The 24032-nt window shown below is 46.8% G+C and overlaps 1 protein-coding gene across 3 annotated transcripts in view; it reads right to left on the reverse strand.

Moving 5' to 3' along the window:
- MYO5C (myosin VC) overlaps positions 1–24032 on the reverse strand; it is a 1282854-nt gene that overhangs the window by 367638 nt on the left and 891184 nt on the right. For all 3 annotated transcript variants that reach the window (XM_069624842.1, XM_069624843.1, XM_069624844.1), the window contains one exon: positions 23315–23378. In XM_069624842.1, coding sequence (XP_069480943.1) covers positions 23315–23378 — 64 coding nt within the window. The remainder of the gene's footprint in view (positions 1–23314; positions 23379–24032) is intronic.

The following is a 24032-nucleotide window of genomic DNA, read 5'->3' on the forward strand; positions in this document are numbered from 1 at the left end:
GCACGTGTGGATTTTTTGCGCGTGTGGATTATTTTGATCGCGCGTCTTCATCCGTTTGCGCGTGTTCTTCAACCAGGAAGATTTCTATGTGAAGTTCATCGATAATTTAAATGGAAATAACCTGCGTGTGCATTTAGCACGTGTTTCCTCTTTCTTCAAGGATTCAAAGACTCAAGATAATTATAAATAGTTTGAAAAGTTTTGAAATGACAAGAAAGAACATTTTAAAGACAATCTAATTGAACTACCAGTGCATGTTGGAAAAAAGACAAACAAAGAACTAAGACTTCCAGTTTTGCCTAATGTAAGAAGTTGCTGGGAATTTCAAGTATCGCAAGTAAGAGAGATTTTCAGCTTCTTATCCGCTTCTCTAAGAAATTTCAAGAGAAGAACCAGGTAGGATTCTCAATTATTAGTTAAGGATTAATGTCTTCCCATTCATAAGCTTAAGTAAGTTAATTAAGGAAGTGTATATGTTATTCTTTATCCTCTGCAGGTTCAGCACTGATTAGCCTTGACGCAGTCTGCCTGGTGTTGTTTTGTTGTCCCATTCCCCCTTTCCCTTTGGGGTGTAGTTTACAGAGCTGTATTGAAAACTAGTTCTGGGATACAGGACCTCTCAGCCTGACACCTTTTTAGATTAGCCTTGTGTGGGTGGGAAGTTTTCTATTGTAGTTGGTTTGGCCTTAACTTGCTGATTCAGAATCCTGGTTCTGACCCAAGGCAAAATGGAGCCTCACAGTGACAGCTCTGATTGGTTAGAAGACACTGCAGAACAACAATGAACATTCTAAACTGTCACTCTGTGCCTTTCATCATCTAAACCCTAGCTGAGAGGACGTGTTTAGTGGCTGCTCCTGCTTTAGACTTGGGCCTGGTGGATTTTATCCTTCAGGCGCTAGCAGTTGAGCGGCTACTTTCTTGGGGGTTTCTGGAGAAGCTATCAGTTGTCAGGAATTCGTTTTTGAAGACAGGAAACTTTGAAGATCCTTAAGAATTTGCTCTGGAGATAAGTGACTTTGTTTGTACTGCAGCTCTGTTCATCTTAATGACATTTACTTGAAAATTCGTAAAAAGTTATCTTTGAATTTGTACTACTGAACTCCCTGAGTGCGCTTGAACGCTATTTGTTAATACGCGTACTACGTGTAATCTGAAAATATTGTTGAACCTTTGCGCGTGCGAGTGTATTCAACTGCGCGTGTGTTTTGCCAGCGCGGGTGCTCCTTAGCGCGAGAATCTGTTCGTCCCGTGAGAATTCAAGAGCGTGTGTGTTTTTCCAGCGCGGGTGCTCCTTAGCGCGAGAATCTGTTCGTCGCGTGAGAACTCAAGAGCGCGTGTGTTTTCCAGCGCAGGTGCTCCTTAGCGCGAGAATCTGTTCGTCGCGTGAGAACTCAAGAGCGCGTGTGTTTTCCAGCGCGGGTGCTCCTAGCGTGAGATTCATTTGTCGCGCGAGAACTTAAAAGCGTGTGTGTTTCAAGCGCGTGTGCTTCAGCACGAGAACTCAATTGAGCGTGTGGATTATTGCGCGTGTGGTTTCTTGCGCGTGTCTTTTTAAACGTGTGTATTCGATTGCGAGTGAACTCTTTGCGCGTGGGTTATAAGGCGCATGTTCTCGTTTGGCGTGAATTCTATTTGACGTGATTAGGCAAGCGCGTGTGTTTTCTGCGCGTGGATTTTGCTTACCGTGCGCGTGTTCTTCAACGCAGGAAGTTTTCAACGTGAAATTCATCTGTATTGAAATAACCCGTGTGTGATTTTAACACGTGTTTCTTCAAGAATTCACAAACTCAATTGAATTGTAAATAGTTTGAACGAAAAGGAAAGAATATATAAAGACAATTTAACTGGACAACTAATGCATTTTGGAAAAGAGACAAAGAACTAAATTTTCCAGATTTGCCCAAAGTAAGAAGTTGCTGTGAATTTCAAGAGTCTCAAGTAAGAGAGATTTTCAGCTTCTTTACAAGCTTCTCTAAGAAATTTCAAGAGAAGAGCCAGGTATGATTCTTAATTATTAGTTAAGGATTTAAAGTCTTTCCCATTCCTAAGGTTAAGTAAGTAAATAAAGGAATTGTATCTGCTTTTCTTATATCCTCTGCAGGTTCAGCTCTGGTTAGCATTGACGCAGTCTGCCTGGTGTTGTTTTGTTATCCACTTCCCCCTTTCCCTTTGGGGTGTAGTTTACAGAGCTGAATTGAAATCTAGTTCTGGGAATTACATTTCAGGGGGATCGTCGGGGGTTCAGCAGCTTCCGCGGACACAGGACCTCTCAGCCTGACAGTCGACAGCGTCCAACATAAGGAGGTTTTATAATATACTGGCAAGAATTCCTCACAACAGCGAAGGGGTAGCTTGTTCCCTAGATATGCAGAAAGTCTTTGACACAGTATACTGGCCATTCCTGTTCATAGCGCTCCACAACTATGGTTTTGGCCCGAATTTCCTTAGGTGGGTGCAACTTCTATATGCGCAACCGTATGCTAGGTGTGCATGAACAGGGTATTATCGTCAGTGCTGACACTGGCAGGAGGTACCAAACAGGGATGCCCACTCTCCCCCATGCTATTCGCTTTGGTAATAGGACCACTATACGCAGACGACATTATGATGTTTGAGAGGAACTCCAGGAAATATTTGCAGAGGGTGATAGTGATTGTTCAGGAATTCAGGAAATGCTCCGGTCTCCATCTGAATACTAATAAATCAGAAATATTTCCATTGACTGACAGGACAGGGGAACCTATCAATCTATATGGACTGCGGTGGACATCCCAACATGTGCGATACCTAGGGTTAGAAATGGCATGCACAGCTAATCCAGTGCGCACGCTTAACTATGACACGCTAGCCACAGCACTGTGCGCCAAGTTCACACGCTGGAATACACTCCCCATCTCCCTTATGGGATGAGTGGCACTGGTAAAGATGATTATACTGGCCAAGCTGTTTTATTTATTTAGCACGATCCCATTATGGGCAGGCAGATTGTTCTTCACACGGATGACCACAGTAAGCTCAGCGTTTGTATGGAAGGGTAGCACGAGAGTTAGCTGGAACCATCTCACGCTGCCAATACAAACAGAGGGGACTAGCAGCTCCAGACTATGAGCTGTACTATTTAGCAGAACAAGCATACTATGCGATACATTGTTCGGAGGGCAGCCCACACCCATCCTATGTTGGTTTGGAGACACATGGGAAGACATGTACACTGCTGCATGGAGTGGCTAAGGGTAGGCGAGGCAACAGTAACCATCTTGACCCGGTGCCGGCAACACAGCAGGCGTGGTCAAGACTAGCCCAGAATCCCCTGAACAAGCCCATCTGTGACGCGCCTTGCCTGGTACCGTCATGAGATACACTGCTCATAACACACTGGAGGGAAGCTGGTATAGCACGATTCGGGGATCTGTATCGAAACGGTCTGTTTACGTCCTCGGATGAGGTTAAAGTCCTTGTAGGAGACACTCCACTACATAAGATGCAATACCTTAGACTTCTCTCTGCCATAGAGTCAGTGTGAAGCGGGTTTCCGCAGGAACCACAATCACATCAGTGTCTGAATTATGTGCTCTTCCCAAGTGCAGTGAAAAAAACTGCCCCGGTGCTGTATAAACTGGCACTATCGGCAAAGAAAGTCCAATCGCCAGATATCAAAGGGGAGTGGGAGAAAGACCTGGGTGTTGTTTTCACAGAATCACATTGGTTGCAACTCTGCAGACTTACCAAACAAGTGTCACTTAACTTGAGGTATAAGCTGATTCACTTTGCAGTTTTCAACAGGGTGCACCTCACCCCAATACGCTTGAAGAGAATGTATCCAACAGCTGAAGGGAGGTGCCCCAGATGCGGCAGTGAGGATGCTGACCTGATGCACATGTTATGGTCCTGCGAGGCACTCTCCGGGTACTGGGATAAAGTATGTGAAGCACTGGAAGACATGGTGGATCTACCGGTTCGATGGGAACATGAAATATGTATATTAGGCTAGGTCCATAAGATGAATGTGTTGAAGCGTAAGCTGCTACTAGCCAAGCATGCTATATTGTTACGGTGGAAGAATATAGCTCCCCCACTTTTGAGGAATGGGCAATATGACCTGGGTACATGATAAAGAGTAAATGTACTCCAGCCTCTTTCCCCATACTGGGTGACCGAGGGATATATGGGGTGGTTTTCGCCAATACTTAATCAATAAAGAGAATAATGAGAGTGACGGTGATGTAGTAATGTAAACAAATAACTCATTCGATCAACTGCATCTGATTGTCAAAGTGCTACCTGTACACTGCCTTGTTTTGAAACATGTAGAATATGTTGTACGTCTGTGTAACTTAAAAAATGTTTTAAAAAAAATTTACTGATTATTATTGGGAGCAGGAACCGTCCACTCCTAAAGGTGCATTGCTATCGGCATTATATTTACTTTAAAAATGCTCAATCTAGTCTCCTTCACATACCCCACTCGATTGAGCAACTGCCTGTGACTGAGGTTTGTTGTTTAACACCCACCAAATGGCTTGTGTGTCTTTTTACACAATCTTATACAGTATGTTTTGATTGATCGCAACATATTTTTCTATTTTATGATTTACACCAATTCTTATACCGTTGTTTGTCTTTCTCCTCCCACTTCATATCAAAACATTTAGTATTATTCTTAGATCTTTTCACAATATACGTTTATGGGTTTGGATCGCAGTGTCATACATAATTCAGACCTTTGAAATGGAAGGGAGTGTGTGTTTGTTTATACATCTTTTTATCCCTTGGTTGTTTTAGTCTATGAAGCAGCTTTGGAAAATTTCTGGGAGAGTTTGTAATTGTTTTTTGCTGATACCCAGGTTAGCCCACCACTCTAGGAGCCCAAAGTTAACATCTCTTGAGCTCAAGCAATATTGGGCAACCCTATTGCTGTGTTGGAGACTATAAATGTTTTTTCTGATTTAGTACTCTATTTTCCTCAAAGCCGTCGATTATCAGGGCTAATAGAAGAATTGCACATTCCCTGGTGTTTATTTTAACAATTTCAAGTGGCCCAATTACTTGAATTCCACATTTATCCGCAAAGATGTAATCAATCACTGATGTTGCAAACGTATTTGACCACGTCGTACATCTCTAAAGACCCCGTCATTTAATACATTGGTTTGTGTAAAAGCCCAACTGGAGAGAGATTTTCAACGAAACCTTTTAGTTGTTAACTTTCCCTGCTTTATGCACGACAGGCGTTAGTCCCCTCCCAAGATCCAGATCTTCCCATTCAAAGTCATTAACCAAACATTGACAGTTGAAATCCCCCTCTAGCACGATACCTGCTTGTGGATTCTCAGTTGACCAGCTAACCATGGTGTACTCAATTTCATTCAAAGTCTCCTCAAACGATGCACTCAGTGGGTTGAAATATACATTGATCACAAGAGCCAAAGGAATTCCTAGAAATGTCCTTGTATCAATGTTCCTTGTGATCAATGTAGCATCAGAGTTGGTTACAATTCAGTCACACCCAGTCCCTTTGGTACCTTTACAGCCGTAACAAGTCCTCCCATTGGTCTAACTCTAATACCTTTTTTTGCAAATTTAGACACAACAGTAAAACCATCCCATACAGTTGTTGACCTCAGCCATGTTTCCTGCAAAAAAAAATGAGGTTACATTTATCCCACATCTCATTCTTATGCCCATTCAAAAATGAGTTGTATCCTCTGGAGTTCCAACTTAAAATATTCCATGTGTTAAACGAAGCCTGGTCTACTTTGCACTATGGCTGGCAAGAATGAAGAAAGCCAACCCAAATTCGACTCTTCATGATTCTGGGCAGCATCTCGCTTACTGTTCAATTCAAAATGGCATGTTATTGTAATACTTGGTTTACCTTGGATTGAGCCTTTTACATTTTGTTCATGTGCATAGAAGCATTCAAAGCCTTGAAGTAAAATGGGTTCCTATTGATTGATTATACATTTTTCCACCATTTTTGAATGGAAACGTACTGCACATTTCCCTAAATGTTCATAATCAAAAAGATGTACATATTTAATGTCTGCCGATGAGATTGAGCTCAGTTGTTGAATGGAGGTAAGAAGCGCTAGCAGCCTGCTTCTATTAAGTGGAGTGTTGTGATCAATGTCACATATAGATTTGAAAATTAGGAAATAGTCAGTCTCATTTTGGATAAGAATCTCAGACAGTTTGTCTTGTTGATGATGTTTCATCGTTGTGCAAACATCTGAATCTGTTAGATCTTCCTAATGATTGTACTGGTCATTTGTTTTTAGTTAAGTCATTTAATGAGGTAAGACCTCTGATGGTATTTATTTCAGGATTTTCTTTGTTTTAGGTGTTTCTTGGTTGTTCCAAACTTCACCATTCCTGGGACCTACCGTAAGTAGTGTCCTTGCTCGTTTTGGAATGTTGCATGCTTGATTTCTCATTGCCAAATCTGTGTCAGGGTTTTGAACCCGTGTATGTGATGTTAGTCGCTTTGATAAAAAAAATGCTCCTTTGGTTATCCTCGCATTTTTGGCAATTGTATCGCCAATTTCTTGACTTCCATCATTAATACAGATGATGTCACTTGAGTACATATAACCACTTCTCTGTTGGTTGTTAATGGTTCCAACCAGCAACATGTTTGCAAGAAACTTGCAAGACCCTTTGTTGGAGGTTTTATGTCGTCCTTTCATATTCTTAGTTTTTGCTTTTGCATCACGTTTATATTGGCTTACTCTTTTGACAGAATATTAGATTGCTTTTTTCTGGTGGGGGATTTTATTAATGAAGAAGTATCATATGAGCTTCTCTTCAGAAGATTTTCCACCGTCTTCATCATGCAGGATATCCATCACATCTTGATCCTTAGGTGGCAGCTTGTTCAAGTGAAGATTAGCAAATTTCTCACTAAGTTTCAATACACAGAGGTGAGGTTCTTTAGTCAGTAGTGATTTTATCTCATTCAAAGACTGTGGGCCTCATTACGAGTCCGGCGGTGGCAGTGCCGGTAAAACCTGCAGGTTGCCACCAGACCCGTAGGAATTTACCGGCTCCGGAATTGCCGGGCTTACCGGAGCATTACAGCCCAGTGGTCTGGTGATTCCGGAGCTGGCATTCCGTTACTCCCCATTCCCGTGGAGTCTCATAGGACTCCACGAGAATGGGGGCAATGGAAACACCGGCACCGTGCGGTAGTGGTTCTGGTGTTTCCACGTCCGTGTGCGGCCGGTGGCGTTACGCCCGTCAGGTCTGACCTGGCGGGAGTAACGCCACACAGTCACACAACTCGGAGTTAGCCAGTCCAGGAAACGGTGCCGGTACGGTTTTACCAGCACCGTTAAATCCGGACTGGCTAACTCATAATGAGGCCCTGTGTGTTTGTTCGTACTTCGTGATCTACGGTGTCATAGAGACAAATGAAAGATTGCAAGACAATATTTAGGGCAGTCAAAGACGTAGATCCGCCTTGCATTGATTCATTACTCATTGAGTCGTTTCCTTGGATTGGCAGTGAACTGCGGTCTCTTGATGTTGTGGAGTCATTTATTCCTTTACAGTCGTATCTGAGTGTGTCTGGTATCACCTCAGTATATGTATCTTGAGTTGTTAACAGACCCGGAGATAAACTGAGTCGTTTGCACAGACTTTCTAATGCTTGTATCTCATTCTCCAAGCTCATGCAGGTCTCAAGAATTGTGATGTTCGCTTGATGTTCGACTTCCGTAAGAAGTTGCACTCACTGGATTATCCAAGTTTTCCTTGCTGGGTTGCATTTCATTTATAGTTATTAGGGTTTTGTAAGACACCGCACACCCCTCCTTAATCACCTGGCTAAGCAGGTGGAGAGTATTTGTAAAGTATGTACCAGGATTTAAATTTTAGCGCAAACCCAAGGTTAGGTAAAGCCTCTCGTATGCGTGATAACAATGATACAGTGTCAAAGGAAGCAAAACTACTGTTGGTAGGTCGTTTCCTGCACTTAAATTCAGGTATACGACTCAAAGGGAAAATACAGTCTCAACCCCGCAGTCACTGTGAGTTTTAAAAATAAGTGCAGTGGGGCGTGACCAAAGAAAAATGTGAGCGCTAAACTCAAAAAGTTGTACTAACATCATCAGGTGTTGTAATGTTGCATTAAGGCAACCCCACACCCTTTTTTTCTCTCATCCCTTCACCTGAATCACCAAAACGAAGCTGAATGATGAAGCGATGGTGCTCTTCTTGTTGCTTTTTAAACGATGTCCATTGAAGAAGTCACTGAAGAACTGCACCAAAGGGAGGGGCCACTGAGCTTGGACAAGCACAAGTCCAAAACCCTGAACACAGAACACTCTATACACTCTGCAGACGGTCCACTATGCGGGAAGTGTTTGTGATGTACTTCAAGAAGAATCCGCCTGCAAAATGATAGGAGAGAACAGACTTGCAACAGAGTTGCATGCCAACACTGCAACAGAACACTCTGTAAACAATATACAATGTAAATGTCTAAACTTTGTTTATCTGAAAATTATGAAAGTTTCATTATGTATTCCAAAAACAGTTTTTCCTGCGATTTAAAGACCTATAATCAAAGCGTAATGTATAATATTATTGCAATAATCGTATGAATAATCAGAACACTAGTAAAGTGTATTATGAGCAAAGCATACAGAAATTCGTAAAGCTTAATATTACATATATAAATGGGCAAACGAAAAAGCAGAACACTTGGAATGCTTTATATAATGAGCAAGCACACACATTGTGTGTTATGACAAACAAGCAGAAACATACAAATAAGCAAAACCCTCCTAATGACTAATGTCACATAGGAACATACAAAGGTTACGAAAAAAAAGGTAATTACCCGTACACCGGCCCATCTGCTCCTTGTCACAGTAACACATTGGGCCTCATTACGACCCGGGCGGTAAGGGAACAACGATGCCGGTAAAGGACTACAGGCATCGCTTACCGCTCCGGACGATCATGACCCGCCAATCCGCTATTAGCGGCACCGTAATTAACGGTGCCTCTAATAGCGGCAGGGGCGCAGGCTTGCGACCCTTCATGTCGGCAATACCGGCATGCCGTAAATAGGAGGACATCACAAGTCAGGCGGCCATGCAAATAACGGCCTACTGAAGGCTGAAAAGTACCTTACCGGCATGGAGCAAATACCGGCATCGCGGACCACCCGTAAACGGCCATGTGCAGTGTTCCCAACTGCCACAGGTGCACACAATCAGCACAGGTGGAGGAAATATAGACTGGGCCAGCACAAAAGGAGCACACCCCACCCCTTCCCACACACAGTCACACACCAAAATGGTTCCCATACTACTAGCAATGCTGGGGCTGGAGGACATGATTGCAGTGGAACTTCAGCTAGTACAACAACAACAACAGGCAGCAAAGAGGAGACGCAGGAGGAGAATGAGGGTTAGGCAGGCCCAGCATGCCCCATCAGTGCAGCCAGTGCCACCAAGCAGGCAGCCCCCAATCCCTCGCATCAGAGCCAGTCCATACAACCTAACCCCTGAGCAGATCCACACCCTGTACCGTCTGGACCGGGACACCATCACCACCATTGTGGACATGATACATGACGACATTGTCAGCCTGATTGAAACACGCACCGCCATCCCACTCCTACTGAAGGTAGTGTCTGTGCTCCACTTCCTGGCCACAGGCACCTACCAGCACACAGTGGGGCACATGCATGGCATATCACAACCATTATTCTCACGTACGCTGAACCAAGTGCTTGATGCCCTCCTGAAGCACACAGGCGACCACATTTACTTACCACGGACTGCCCAGGAGATCTCAAACACCAAAGGTGGTTTCCATTCACTGGCCGGCATCCCTGGTTGCATTGGTGCCATCGACTGCACCCATGTGGAATTGGTGGTCCCACATGTCATGGAGGTAGCGTACCGCAACGGTAAGTTATACAACTCCATCAACGTGCAAATGGTATGTGACTCAAACAAGATCATCACACATTGTTGTGCCCGATTTCCCGGATCAACCCATGATTCAATGGTCCTGCGGAACTCCACGATACCAGGCTACATGGAGCGACATGCAGGGCAGAGAACCTGGCTTCTCGGTGAGTTGCATGTTAGGCTCATGGAAATGCAATGTGGGTAGGTGATTGGGGGAAAGATGCATACTTCACCTGGCTGAGATGGGGGGGATGCATACTTCACCTGGCTGAGATGGGGGGGGGGAGATGCATACTTCACCTGGCTGAGATGGGGGGGGGATGCATACTTCACCTGGCTGAGATGGGGGGGAGCGATGCATACTTCACCTGGCTGAGATGGGGGGGGAGATGCATACTTCACCTGGCTGAGATGCGGGGGGAGAGATGCATACTTCACCTGGCTGCGAGTGCCTGAGAGAATGGACCCTGCTCATACCCCAAAGCAGGCCAGACCGGACCTGACACCTGACCACATAATGCAAGATGTAAGCTGCACTACCATGTAAATGATCCAGTGTCACAACCATTCCATAGCCATCTACATGCGCACTGTACTCAATCAGCCCGTATCCCCCGCAACACAATGCAGCTACAAGCAATTAGTATGGCCAATACACAGCACCAAATACCATCAACAGAAAGGACAGTCCTCCATTACTGCGTACAAAGGAGTCACATGAGGGCCAAATACATTAATGCACCTCTACACTGACACAGAGGTCCAACAAAACTGCATGTCACCATTTGTTGTGCATAGTGAGATCATCATGAGGCTGACATTAACAGTGACAGGATGAAAGCATACAAATGACTGCACATCAGCCAGATCATGGAAACAACCGGCGTGGACTAACACAGTGCATGAGCACTCACAAGGAACCGGACCCCCCTGCGCCCACTAGACGATGGCACGCACACCTGTCCATAAGAGGAATACACACATAGCAGTCACATCGTGTGTCTCCATTCATGCATGGAAATGTGGTTGCAATCAGGAAATAAATGCATGCTATGGTGTCATTGATACAGGTCCCATATGATGTGATGGCTTACACATATACATTGTTACCCACATGCAGGTGATGCAGGCTATCCCTTGAAGAGGTGGCTCCTTACCCCAGTCCGGAACCCACAGAACAGGCACGAGGAGGACTACAATCGTACTCTCCCCCCTCCCACCTCAACTCCCCCACACACCCTCTCACCCCTTCCCCCTCAACTCCCCCACACACCCTCTCCGCCCTCAACTCCCCCACACACCCTCTCCCCCACACACCCTCTCCTCCCTTGACTTCCCCACACATGGTGTGCAGTAGCGTGCACCATTAGTCCACATGGCACCAGTATTGCCTGGCTGTACCTACAGCCCTCCCCCTCTTCCAGCATCAGGTGCACCCCTGTCCGATCTGCGCAGGTTCCGGCCAGACCTACGCACGGGGCTGGTCCTGGTTGAGCTTGCATTGGAAGATGTCCCAGGTTGTTCTGACAACTGTGGTGGACGCATGGCCTGCATTGCTGCCACCATTTCGGAGAGGACCTGCCGCACTGCTGCCAATTCGCCGCAAATGTCCTTCGAGGTGGTCTCGATTGCTTTTTTCAGGGATGCAGCACATTCCCTAATGTCATCCCTTGCCCGGCCACATTCCGTTAGATGCTGTGTCAACAGCCCTGTCAGCTCCTCCTGGCGCTTCCGAATAGCCCTGATCCCCTCTTGGCTGGTTGGAACTGTGGTGGATGTGTGAGGGGTTTCCAACATGCTTTGTTCCTCATGCACAGTTGGCGTGGGGCTGGAACTTGCGGGTCATGAATCACCAGGAGACAGCCCGTGCATGCTGCTGTTGTGCAAGCTGCATGGGGAGAGTTGTGGTGAATGCAGGGGGCCTGTGGCGGTAGTTGGGCCATGCAGCTGAACATCTGCCTCATCGTCCGACATGGCCTCTGTGGTAGTTGTCTCACCCACTGTGCTGCTGGCAGCCGATCCAGTGCCTTCTGCCACTGGCTCCTGGGTGCTGGTGGCTGGTGTGGGTGCTGTTGTGGGGGCCGTAGTGCACATTGGTGCTGTGGCCTCTGGGGTTTTCTTGGCCTTCCGCAGTGGTGCTGGTTGGCTCTACCCAGTGAAGTAGAGGGGCGGTGGTCTCCATCCTCGCCCCTGGCATTCTTTTGTGGTGTGGCATCACCCCCCCTAGTGTCCTCGTCACCGCTGTCTGAATGCGAGCCTGTGGGGGACCAATAGAGGGAGAGGGTTAGTGATGGGTCTACAGGCATCAGGCATGCTTTGGGGTGGCTGCATTCATATGGAATGGCAGTTGATTAACATTGTGGGAGTGACATACAGGTTGCTTGGCTTTTGGGTGGGTGATGCATGGAAGCGTCTGGGTTGAAACACACATGAGGTGCATTATGCATGTGGACAAGATGATGCTGTGCACTGCCTGTAGGCAGTCTTGTACATATGTGTCTGGTGGACCCTGCTCTACATCGTTGCACTGTCAGATCAGGTGGACATCATCGTGTTGGTATTAGCATTGTTTCATTTGGGACAGCTACCTGCATCGGCCGATGACGGGGCTCCTCGCTCCATGTCCCCCACTCCCTCAATTGCCTCCATTCCTATGGTGCTGGTGCAGATCTTCTCCCATGATTGCAACTTGATGGGGGAGTCCGCACCTCCGCCTGTCGCCATCCCCAGGTTGCGGTTGGCAGAGAGGATGCTCCGCGCGCCTAAACGCAGATCGTCCCAGCGCTTACGGACATCTTTGGGAGTGCGGGGTGTGTTGCCAACGATACTTACTTTCTGGGCAACCTGCGCCCATATCTGTTTCTTGCGCTTTGCATTCCGGGTCGGGACATGTCGGAGGAGAAGACAACATCTGCATGTTCCTGCAGCGTCTCCGCCAGCATGGTCAACTCCTCTCGGGTGAAGCGCTCCTTATGCAGGCGATCTGTGCTTTTTTTAACAGCTTTCGGCTTGGTGAGATGCAGCAGGTAGTAGTGGAGGTGTGGTAGAGTTCTGGGGGTCAGATGGCTCCTGGTTGTGGTGGATGGCAATGGATTGTGTTTTTAAAGATGGCCGCCATGCTCTTTCCCGTTCCTGTGCGATGACGCTACTTCCGGTTCCGCTTATTAGTGATGACCGCTAATATCGGTTACCGCTATCAGAGGTGACCGCTATTAGCGGTCACCGCTAATGCCGATGGCTTGAATGCCGGTGGAGCTATTTGCACTTCGTACGATGCCAGAAAGGGAGAATTTCTGCCCTTTTACGGCATGGCGGTGGGGTCATTACTGGCATGGTGCAAAGCTCGTGCCTGCGTACTCGTAATAGGCCACTTTTAGCGGTCTATTGCCAGCACGGACACGGTAGTTGCTCCATGCCGGTAATGACCGGTACTTACCGCCTGGGTCGTAATGTGGCTCATTATCTTACCCCGACATACCCCATCCTCATCACAGCCCCTCATTAGCCAAGTGCTCCTTTCATCCACTTCTGTGTCCCATTACCCACACAACCCTCATCTTCATCACAGTTCATCAACCCTGCAGCCCTCATCCACTAGGATGTGACTACAGAGTCCCTCATTGACATTGCAATCACAACCATCATTCTATTCACAGTCTATCATTACCCCTGCAGGCATCACCCTAGTCACAGTCCCTCACTACCATTGCAACCATCATTCTATTCACAGATCACCCTAGTCACAGTCCCTAGCTACTACTGCATCCTGCATTCTCATCACAGTCTCTCATTACCATTGTATGTACTGCCTCCTTGTCACAGTGCCGCTTTAGCCCTTCATCCCTTATATTTTTCACATTCCCTTTTTACACACGCAGTTCTCATCACAATCCCTCATCCATCCTTCAGCGCCTCACAACCCTCGTCCTTGCCACAGTCCCTCATTACTCTTGCAAACTTAATCCTTGACAAGTCCCTCATGGCCCCCATATCTCTCATCCTCGACAAGTCCTTCATTACACTGCGCCCCATCCTCACCACAGTCGCTTATTACGACTGTGTATATTCCTCATCCTTGTAACAGTGCCTCATTACCACTGCCTCCCTCATCTTTGTCACTGTCATTATCACAGTCCCTCGTTAACACTGCATCCCTTGTCTTCGTCACAGTCCCTCATGGCCATTGTATCTCCCTCATCCTCATCACAGTTCATTATCCCTCATCCTCATCACAGTCCCTAATTATCCCCACAACCCTCATCATCATCACATTCCCTCATTACCACTGAACCCCTCATCTTCTTCATAGCCCCGTGTTACAACTGCATTCCACAAACTTGTCACAGTACCTAATTTTCACTGCACACCTCATCCTTGTCACTCCTTCATTTTCACTGCATCCCTCATCCTTGTCATTCCTCAGTAAAATTGCACCCTCAACCTTGTCACTCCCTCAGTAACATGCCATCTCTCATCTTCATCATAATCTCTCATTACACTTGCATCCCCAATTTGTCACAGTTCCTTATTACAATTGCATCCCTCAACCACGTGAAGGGAATGCAAGACATCTCATTCACATCACATGCCTCATCCTCGGCACAGTCCCTCATTACCATGGCATCCCTCATCCTCATCACAGTTCTTGCTGCAGCGATCTATGCGCAAGCTGCGAGTCACACGTTTGTATAGTGAATGCAACAACAAATACTTTAATCCTTCTGATGCTGATACAATGGGCAACAGTGAATTGGCTCCTGTCCTCCTGTCTCGAACGTGGTGGGCTAAAGCTGCTAATGGGTTTAAGCCCCAAGGAAGTTTTGGCCTGTCCTCCTGGAGGCAAAAGAAGGAGCAGCAGGTGGTACTGACATGTCCTGGATGGTCGGTTTGAGGGGCGAAAAACTAAAGCATTGTGTGGAAGGTCACAAACCTCAGGATTAGGCAAGTAGTCTCCAATTAGTTCTCATCCTTCACCATCCCACTCACAAACTCAGTTGCAGATGGGACCCAATGGCCTCTGCCCCAAGGAAGATAGGGGGTGCTAACAGAAAATCTGTCTGACAGACTCCTCACACAGAAAAGGGCCAGGCGAACCTCCTTTCCAAACAAACATTACAGTACTCCATGTATTTCACTTTTCTGTTAGGTGGACACAGTTTGGTTAAGCCAGGAAGCCTCTGACTCAGTTTTTCTGGTGGCTCAGTGTACAAATATGTGTGCTTCCCAATGCACATTTTCCTGTTGCATCATACTTTGTCCTGGGTAAATGATGGATGGTTGGCAAGTTCTGGCTTTGGAGCTCACATCACTTTGTATTCTTGTAAAGTATTTGTACTTTTATTTTGCCAACATAATGCACATGTTTACACTTACCATAATGGTGTTCAATGGGCAGTGGTGGCAATGTACGAAAAGAAATAGTGGAACTATGGTTCCCTACTGGCCTGCCACCATTCCCACAAACCCCATAGCCACGCCCCCCCCCATGCACAATACAAACCCCCAAACGGATGTGCCTGCTGTTTAAGGGAACGTTCAGTGCAGTACACTGAAAGCGCAAGTTTCAAATTCTTCCTACACTTTTATTTTCAAACAAAACAATTCCGGAATGGTTTCTTTTAAAAATAAAAGTAGAGGAACAGTAAAACTTAGTTAAAAAAATGAGAGGAACACCGCTCCCAACCGCTCCTGCCCACTTTGACCACTGCCGATGGGATCCTAAAAGACAGCCTATACAGGGAATCACAGATGGGGCAACCCGAGATGGAGAAATTACCTTACTGTAATGTTCTTTCTATGGATTATTCCCCCGCAGATTCCTCATTTTATAGATATTCCCTCCAGCTTTGCTGCTTTGGAAAAATCTTCGATAGGGGGCGTAGTGCACCGCAACCCGACCATCGATCCGTTGGCTCCGGACATGATGTCAGGCAATATATAAGTAGCGCGTCACTACGCCCTGACCTCAGTTCCCCCTTTTTTCAAGAGCACCACACATAGGAAAACAGAGAGAACAAACAGGCTAATAAGCCCTTTAAAAAAGAAGTAATATAGACCTCCGAAGGAAGAACAATTGAAAAAGAACACTAAGATAGCGTTAGAAAAATGTTTGTTTTAGGACTGTGGCATGAAGACAGAAAACAGACACAGAGGACCATCACCAAGTCAACGTGAAATAGAAAGATGCGCACCACCAACCGACTTTCTGTGCGGGGATGGATGGCAAGGGAGATGAGGAATTTGCGGGAGAAGAATACCTAGAAAGAACATTACGGTAAGGTAATTTCTCCTTCAATTGATTGCTTTTCTCCCACAGACTCCTCCTCTAATAAGACTCCCAAAGCAGTAACGAATGTAGGTTGGCAGAAAGTTATATCAAAACGTTCTGCAGCACTGCCCTGCCAAAACGCGCATCAGAAGTATGAGCCAAATCCAGGCTATAGTGTTTTGCAAAGGTGTGCAAAGATGACCAAGTGGCAGCGCCACAAATCTCCCAGAAAGGGAACCCCCTCTGCAATGCAGTGGATGCCGAGACCCCCCCTTGTGGATTGGCCCCTGATGCATGCTGGCAATTCTTTACCAGCGGCCTAGTAACATTCATCTATGCAGAGAATTATCCAACAGGGTAAAGTCTGCTTCGTTATGGGCAGGACCTTACAGGCTAAGGAAAAAGCCACAAATAGCTGGTCAGCTCTCCTAAGATTAGCTGTACTGGTGACATAGTAACTCAATGCCCTCTTAGGGTCAAGATGATGGAACCTTTCCTCCTGCTTAGAAGGGTCAGGGGGAGGATAGAAAACCGTAAGGTCGATGGACTGTGACAAGTGAAATACTGATACAACTTTGGGAAGGAAACCAGGCCTTACCAGAGTGAAACTTTCTCCCAGAAAAAGCACAAGAAGGGTGGCTTACAGCATAAGGCCTGCAGCTCACTCACCTGCCTTGCGGATGTAATAGCCACCAAGAAGGCTGTTTTCAATGAGAGAAGCCGTAAAGCACAAGAATCTACAGGCTCAAAAGGAGCCGCCATCAGAAATGTAAGAACCAGGTTAAGATACCGATCTGGGACAAAAAAGGGAGTTGGCCGGAACTTATTTACAAGGCCCTTCAGGAATTGTGCCATTAATGGGATCGTGAAAAAACAAACCTTCTTGAGCTTGGGATCTCTTGAACACAGACAAGGCCGCCAAATATCCTTTGACTGTGTTGACCTGAAGACCTGAAGGCCTGCAGGGGCCAGTGACAGAAGGAACTCCCTCACTGTAGTGGTGGGGCAAGAGATGGGGTCAGTCTCGCGTTCCCTGCACCATGCCTAATAGCTTCTCCGTCTGCATGCGTACAAAGATCTTGCAGATGTCTGCGTGCAGCCAGCAACACCCCAAGTACTTCCTCTGAGAGGTCCCAGTCATCATATCTCATCCTCTCAAGTGCCAGGCATTTGGGTTGAGGGATTCCGGGGTCGGATAGAGTATCCGGCCTTCAAACTGGGTTAAGAGATCCGGGCGCTGAGGTAACCAGTGAGGTGGACAGATGGACAGATCCAAGAGGTCGGAGTACCACATTCTCCTCATCCAGTTCGGGGCGATCATCAAGATCATGGTCGCTCAAAACCTCTTCAACCTCCGGAGAACCCATGGAATGACAGGAATTGGAGGGAACACGTAAAGGAGAGAGGTGGTTAAATCCACCAAAAACGCGTCCCCCAGTTCACTGTTCGCAGAGAATTCCCTCAAGCAGAACAGTCTGCATTTACTTTTGGACTCAGTTGCAAACAGATCCACTACTGGGGTAACCCCAGAGAAAGAAGACCTCCTCTAGGACGTCCTGGCACACTTCCCACCCATGTGAGACCGTGCTCTGCCTGCTCACAGCATCCGTCAAGTTGTTCTCTGTGCCCACCAAGTGAACTGCCGAGAATGAAATCCTGTTCTCCAGCCACCAGAACCAAAGCATCATCGCCTCTGTTCCGTGCTGAGGGGGCTGGAGTCCACATCACCTTGCTTATTGAGGTAGTGCATCGCCACAGTGTTGCCGTAAGGACGAGGACATGCTTTCTTTGCAGAGACAGGGCAAACACCTTCAGGGATAGCCTGATAGCTTGTAACTCCAGCCTGTTGATGTGCCACCTGGCTTCCATTGTTGACCAGCGGCCGCTCACCTGAAGATCCTCACAGTGAGAGTCCCAACCCTTCAAGGATGCATCCATGACCACTCGGGTCTGAGGCCAAGGAGGCCAGAAGGGTTCCCCTGCCAAAAGACTGTTGTGGTCTGCCCTCCAGGACGGGTCGTTAACCACTTACGTGGACACTCTGAGGAGATCAGAGAGTGTGCCGAGGTACTAAGACCACTGATATCTCAGTAACCATTGCAGTGATCTCATGCGCAACCTGGCCTCTGGCACTAGAAAAATGCAGGAAGCCATGAGGCCTAGAAGGCGGAGGTAGGAAGCCGCTGGTAGAGTGGCATTGTTCCAGAATAAGTCCACCATCTGTGTCAAGCTAACTGCTCTCTCCTCGAGACGGAAAGCCTTCCCCACCCAGGTATCTAGGACTGCTCCGATGAACTGGAGCTGTTGGACTGGTGTCATGTGGAACTTCTTTAAGTTTTTGGGAGAAGGCCAGCTAGTGATGCAGCAAAGAGGTGTCCTTCAGATGGGAAAAGACTTGCACTACAGACTTCCCTCGGATCAGCCAGCTGAAAAGAAACTCGCCCTTGAAGGGCATGTCCAAAGGTTTCACTTGGACGTTGGGTGAAAAACCAGAGGTTTTCAGGTAGGCCTGCCTTCTCAATGTTATGGCTGAAGTCATAGATCGGCCTACACAGTCGGCGATGTCCAGGTCTGTTTGCAGCAATTGCTTGGCCACCTCCTTCCCATCCTCCACTAGCTGCAGGAAGCCCTTGTGCATCTCACCATCCGGAACATACTGGGCAGCGTTTTCCACTACTGTCCATAAGCCAAAGGCGTATTTGGCAAAGCTGCCTGCCACATTCGTAGCTTTGAGGGCCATCCTACCTGAGGTGAATGCCTTCTTTACCAAGGCATTTACTTTTTTTGTTTCTCTCTCTGGAGGCAGAGTAGAAGTAGAAGATGCAGGTCTAGAAGAGACTGTAGCCGCCTGCATGACAAGTCCCTCTGGGAAGGGTGAGAGGAGAGGTAAGAGGGGTCTAGCTGGCCCAGAAATGGTGGAGCTGATGGGATGAATGGAGCATGGAGTTTGCCGTAGAAAAGGACCCGCAATGGCCTGCTTTAGAGGCATGTTAGGTTCAATGGCAAGACCGTCCTCTAGAATATCGGTAACGTCATAAAATCAGATGAAGTCAGAGCCAAACTTTTGGCTGATAAACATCTACCTCTCTGTTCTCCTCCTGTTCCTCTAATTCAAAAATTAGAGCATATGTTTTGCTTTGCTCTGGTCTCTCTTGCCGACATGATGGCTAACCTTTCTACCAGGCGCCCATCTCAATGTCCAGAGAGCACCATTCCGCCTAACTTCTTCTTGCACTACAAGGGTATCTTTGCACCTTCTTTTGCCAACAATCAAGTCCCCAACTCCATAAAGAAAGCCACTATCACCCATCTGGTTAAAAAACCAGGACTGGACCCAAGCGTCCCTGGTAACCTGTGCCCCATCTCCAACTGTTATTTTCTCCTCAAGGTGCTTGATAAATGCACTACTAAACAACTACAAGCCTTTGTTGAGAAGACTAACATCCTGCATCCAAGACAGTCTGGCTTTAGACACCTCCACAGTAACGAGGCCGCTATTTTAGATCTGCAGACGCACATGTTGAAAATCTCAGATGGAGGTTGCTCTTGTAACGCTCACCTGATTCCCACGGAGGCGCTGGTTGTGGCAGGAAGGTGTCTGTGACCCGAAAAGTGATGTGCAGGACTCGATTTGCTTCTGGGGCCGAACCTCTTCGCACTGTGTGTCGAACTCGAAGAGTGAGATTTCTGCAGGTGAAAGAATATGGGGGTTAATGATCTGGGTTGTTGAATGTCCCTCTCTCTCTCTCTCTTCCTAGCTTCTCCGTAGAGCCCCCAGGTCAACGTGCTCACCTTAGATAGGTGAATGCTGGACTCTCCATCTGCGTCTGGTGCAGGGTGCCGTTGCCAGTTCCTTCACTGGTGAAACATAGGCCTCTTGACATCAGAGGATCGCTACCGTCGTTAACTGCACAAGCGGTGAGTTTCCGGACACCTTTTTAGTCCTTATAGTCTTTAGGTGCGTGGGCACGTTAATATAGAACAGGACTCTGTATATATGCTTTTTCCTATGTGTCTTGCAGGGCTCTTGAGATAGGAGATGGTGTGAAGAGAGCCGAAGTTGGAGCCAGAGCCTTGGAATGAAGCGCTTGGAAATGCGTAAGTAAATGCAAGCGCTCTAACTGTCTCTTTTCCCTTGCAGCTGTGAGTTCGTGCTGAAGAGATGCTGGAAAACGCCAGAGTATTTGCAGCCGTTCTATTGTGGCGAGCGCGATGGACGTGAGTAAATACCTGTCTAATGTCTCTTCCTTTGTCTTTCAGATGCTGGGTTGCAGCGTTGAAGAAATCCGGAATTTCGCGGAGTGCCGGTAAGTAATAACAATGCTTTTGTCTTCACAGGCGGAGGTGCAGCGTGAAGAAATGTTCGCTGCCAATGGATCAGGTGAGGAAAGCGCTGCATGTAAAGGTTGCCGTGCTAACCTGTTGTTTCTTGTCTTTGCAGGTGCTGCTGAATACTGGATTCAGGAGTGGTAAGTATTGTTCTTGCAGGTTCAGGATCGGAAGGAAGAAAGGCTGGAACAGACTCGGTGAGCGTTCTGCTGCAGATGCAGAATAACGCGAAGCACGTTTGTTCAATCGGGTGTGGTTTAAATAGCCTTGGAGTGATGAGGCGTCTTCCTCCACGGCCCCGCCTAGGTAAGAAAAGAGTTCCAGTTCCAGAAGAGTTCCCGTGTTGTATCCAGGGAGTGGAGCTTGCCCCACCCAGGTAAGAAAGTAGTTCCTGTTCACAGAGGATTCCTATGTGGCTGGTAAGTAAGCAGCATGGTCTGCTGCAGGTAAGTCCACCCAATCATCTTCATACATATTATGAGCCCGGCGCTTCCAGTGCCGGGACCGAAGGCTTTGATGAGCCTGGTGCCACCGGCGCCAGGACAAGGTCCAAAAGGTCCCAGTGGGGACCGGCTGGTGCCTAAGATGACGGTTAGGGGCCTGCTTCCAAGGACGTTGGGCTGTTCCTGACTCCTTGGAAGCAGTGATCATGACAGCTCTGGTATGCTGGTTCTGCTGGATTTGTCAGCGGCTTTTGATCTTCTTGATCATGATCAACTTCTGCTTGCCTTCGAGAAACATGGTTGCAGCACTTCTGACTCAATTCTATGGATGAGATCATTTCTCCAGAATCGTACCGCTCGAGTATGTTGGGGTGAGGCCACTTCTCCCTCTTCCCCATTTCTTGTGGGGTCCCTCAGGGAACATGCATGTCCCCACTACTTTTCAACCTTTATATTAAATCTTTCTGTTACCTGTTGGATGAGCTTGGAGTGTACTTCTCAAACTATGCTGATGACACCCAGCTAGTTCTTGAGTGATCAGGGAACTAGGCCAAAGATGCCGTCCTTCTTCAGACCATAGATTTTCGTGTTGAGACCTGGATGAGCAACAACTGGATGTCTCCAAATAGGGATAAGACAGAGCTGCTTGTTTTTGACACCAAGCATGCTCGAGCAAAATTAGACCTCAGCTACCGATCATTCTCCATTTACGGCTGTCCAGTCCCGGTCTCACAGAGTGTTAAAACTCTGGGCTTCTATCTCAAGTGCAGACGCTCATATCAACCAGACAGTAAAAAATGGCTCTTACTACCTTAGGCTGCTGAGAAACGGAAACCTGCATCCATTTCTGTCAGCATCTAGCTGCTCCTCGGTGGCGTGTGCGGTTCTGACAGATTGGACTATGGCAATACATTATTAATTGGGACCAACAATAAAAACAGTAATGCCCTCCAGGCTCTTCAAAATGATGCACTTAGCATTATGAAGAAGAAAACTATAAGAGATCATATTTCTGATAGCCGGCGAGATCTCCATTGGCTCCCTGTGGCTTCCTGGTTGGAATTTATATGGTACTGTCCCAGTCTATATTAAAGAATTGGTGTCCTCTGTTCTGGCACTAGTCAACATCCCTAAATTCACTTTCTCCAGTTGTCTAGGCAGGCTGGTAAAGGAATTCAATCCCTTTCGCCGGAGAATGAAAACTATCGTCTTCAACTAGCGATCTCTACTGTCATGCCTCTCAATAGAAATAGAACCTACCCCGCTTCTGTTCCTTGTGCCCATGCTGGTCACCTGTCCCGTCTTTTTTTGTTGCTGTTTCTTGTGTCTGTGTTTGTGCACCTGATGCCTGCAGGCTTTGGCGCCCTACAAATAAATAAATAAATAAATAAATAAATAAATAAAATAAGCTTGGGGGAGGAGGGGTGCCACTGTTGAGTGCAATCCCAGGGTGTCAACAACCCTTTCTATCAGAGCCCTGTATCTAGTTAAATTGGGAAGATATGGCTGGCACTGCTGAAACTCTAGGTTATGCAAAGTGTCCAGACTACTGGCATCTTGGAGGCCTTGAGCCAGTTGTAGACGCCTACCCTGGTTGTCAAAATAGTCAACCCCACCTGAGCCCAGGAACATTGGGTTGACATCTTGGTCATCAGCGTCTTGACGTGCTACTTATACGACGCCTGACGTCATGTCCAGAGCCGATGACCAGACGCTGAGCAAGGCGGATCCACAGTCGACGGCCGGTTTGAGGTACACTACGCCCCTATCAAAGATTTTTCCGAAGCAGCAAAACTGGAGGGAATATCAATCAGATGAGGAATCTGCAGGAGAAAAGAAATCCATTGAAGACATTTGCCCTTAGTATTTGGCACAGCATTGTGTCTTATTAACGTGGAAGATGTTAATACAATTTGCATTCTCATAAAAACATCTAAACATACAGTAAGTTAGAACAATTGGTGGTTTTCCGTTTTAGATATCGATTGTTACTTTGTACCTCACACCCTTGCCTTGATTGAGGTAACAGTATGTGACAGCAGGTAGGAATGTCACCCTTACATGTTAATGTTTCTCAGTCCAGATTACACAAAATGTCGTTGACTAGTATTCTTGGCCCCTCCTCAGCCTCTGGAATCAATGGTCCTCAGGTTGGCATCCCTGGAGGGTAGTCTCCCAAACCCCCACAACCTCAGGGGCGGGTGGGAGCTCAAAACCTCCAGCCTCAATGCATTCAGTGCCAAAAAGCGTGAGACAGAACGCTAGATTGCCAGGGATATTGGGAGACATCAGGTAGACAGTAAAGGCCAACAAAGTAAAACAAATGAATCTATGTTTCATTATACCTGTTTTTCACGTCTTCTATTTCAAAGCTTCCAAGAAGTTGCTGTGTAAATTCGGACATCTTTTCTAACAGAAATGGAAATTAGACAAATATTTAAAAAATTACATGTCTGCACCAAATAAATTTGACTGGTTACACAAATGAAACCTGGCTGTTAGGCATTTTTCCAAAATGAGACAAGCAACAAGGACTTACTAAAAATCCCCTCCCCCCGCTCTAGTATTTTAAAGCACATGAAACTATAATATAGATTTGTGAGGTGTTTCCAGATGAAGCAGGTAGTCCTTGATACACAACTGTACCTGATAAGGCATTGTACTATTCTATAACCTACTCTGACACTTAATTTTACAAAATAAATCAAAGTTTTTTTCTCAATAACACACATGTAAGAACTGTGTGCATAGCAGTGTAGGGCATTATTAGAAACAGCCACCTGGGTGGTGCACATTGGTCTTATAGAAGGTCAAATTTGCATTGTATCATCTCCCATACACCCCAGACAATGCAAGTAGCACCAGGGCATGTTTCTGTTGGTGGTAGCACACATCTGCAGCAGACGTAGAATGCCAGCCACCATAGACAGTGTGTGACTCCTACGTAGGGTAGCGGTAAGGAATAGTGGATTAGGAGAAAGGAATGGTTGGTTTCAGCAGCAGATTGAACACCTGTTCAATTGGGGAAAAAATGTCAGACGATACACAAGGGGAAGCTTTTTA

This window comes from Ambystoma mexicanum, chromosome 11, assembly GCF_040938575.1.
Source record: "Ambystoma mexicanum isolate Mex_15411 chromosome 11, UKY_AmexF1_1, whole genome shotgun sequence".
NCBI lineage: Eukaryota > Metazoa > Chordata > Amphibia > Caudata > Ambystomatidae > Ambystoma > Ambystoma mexicanum.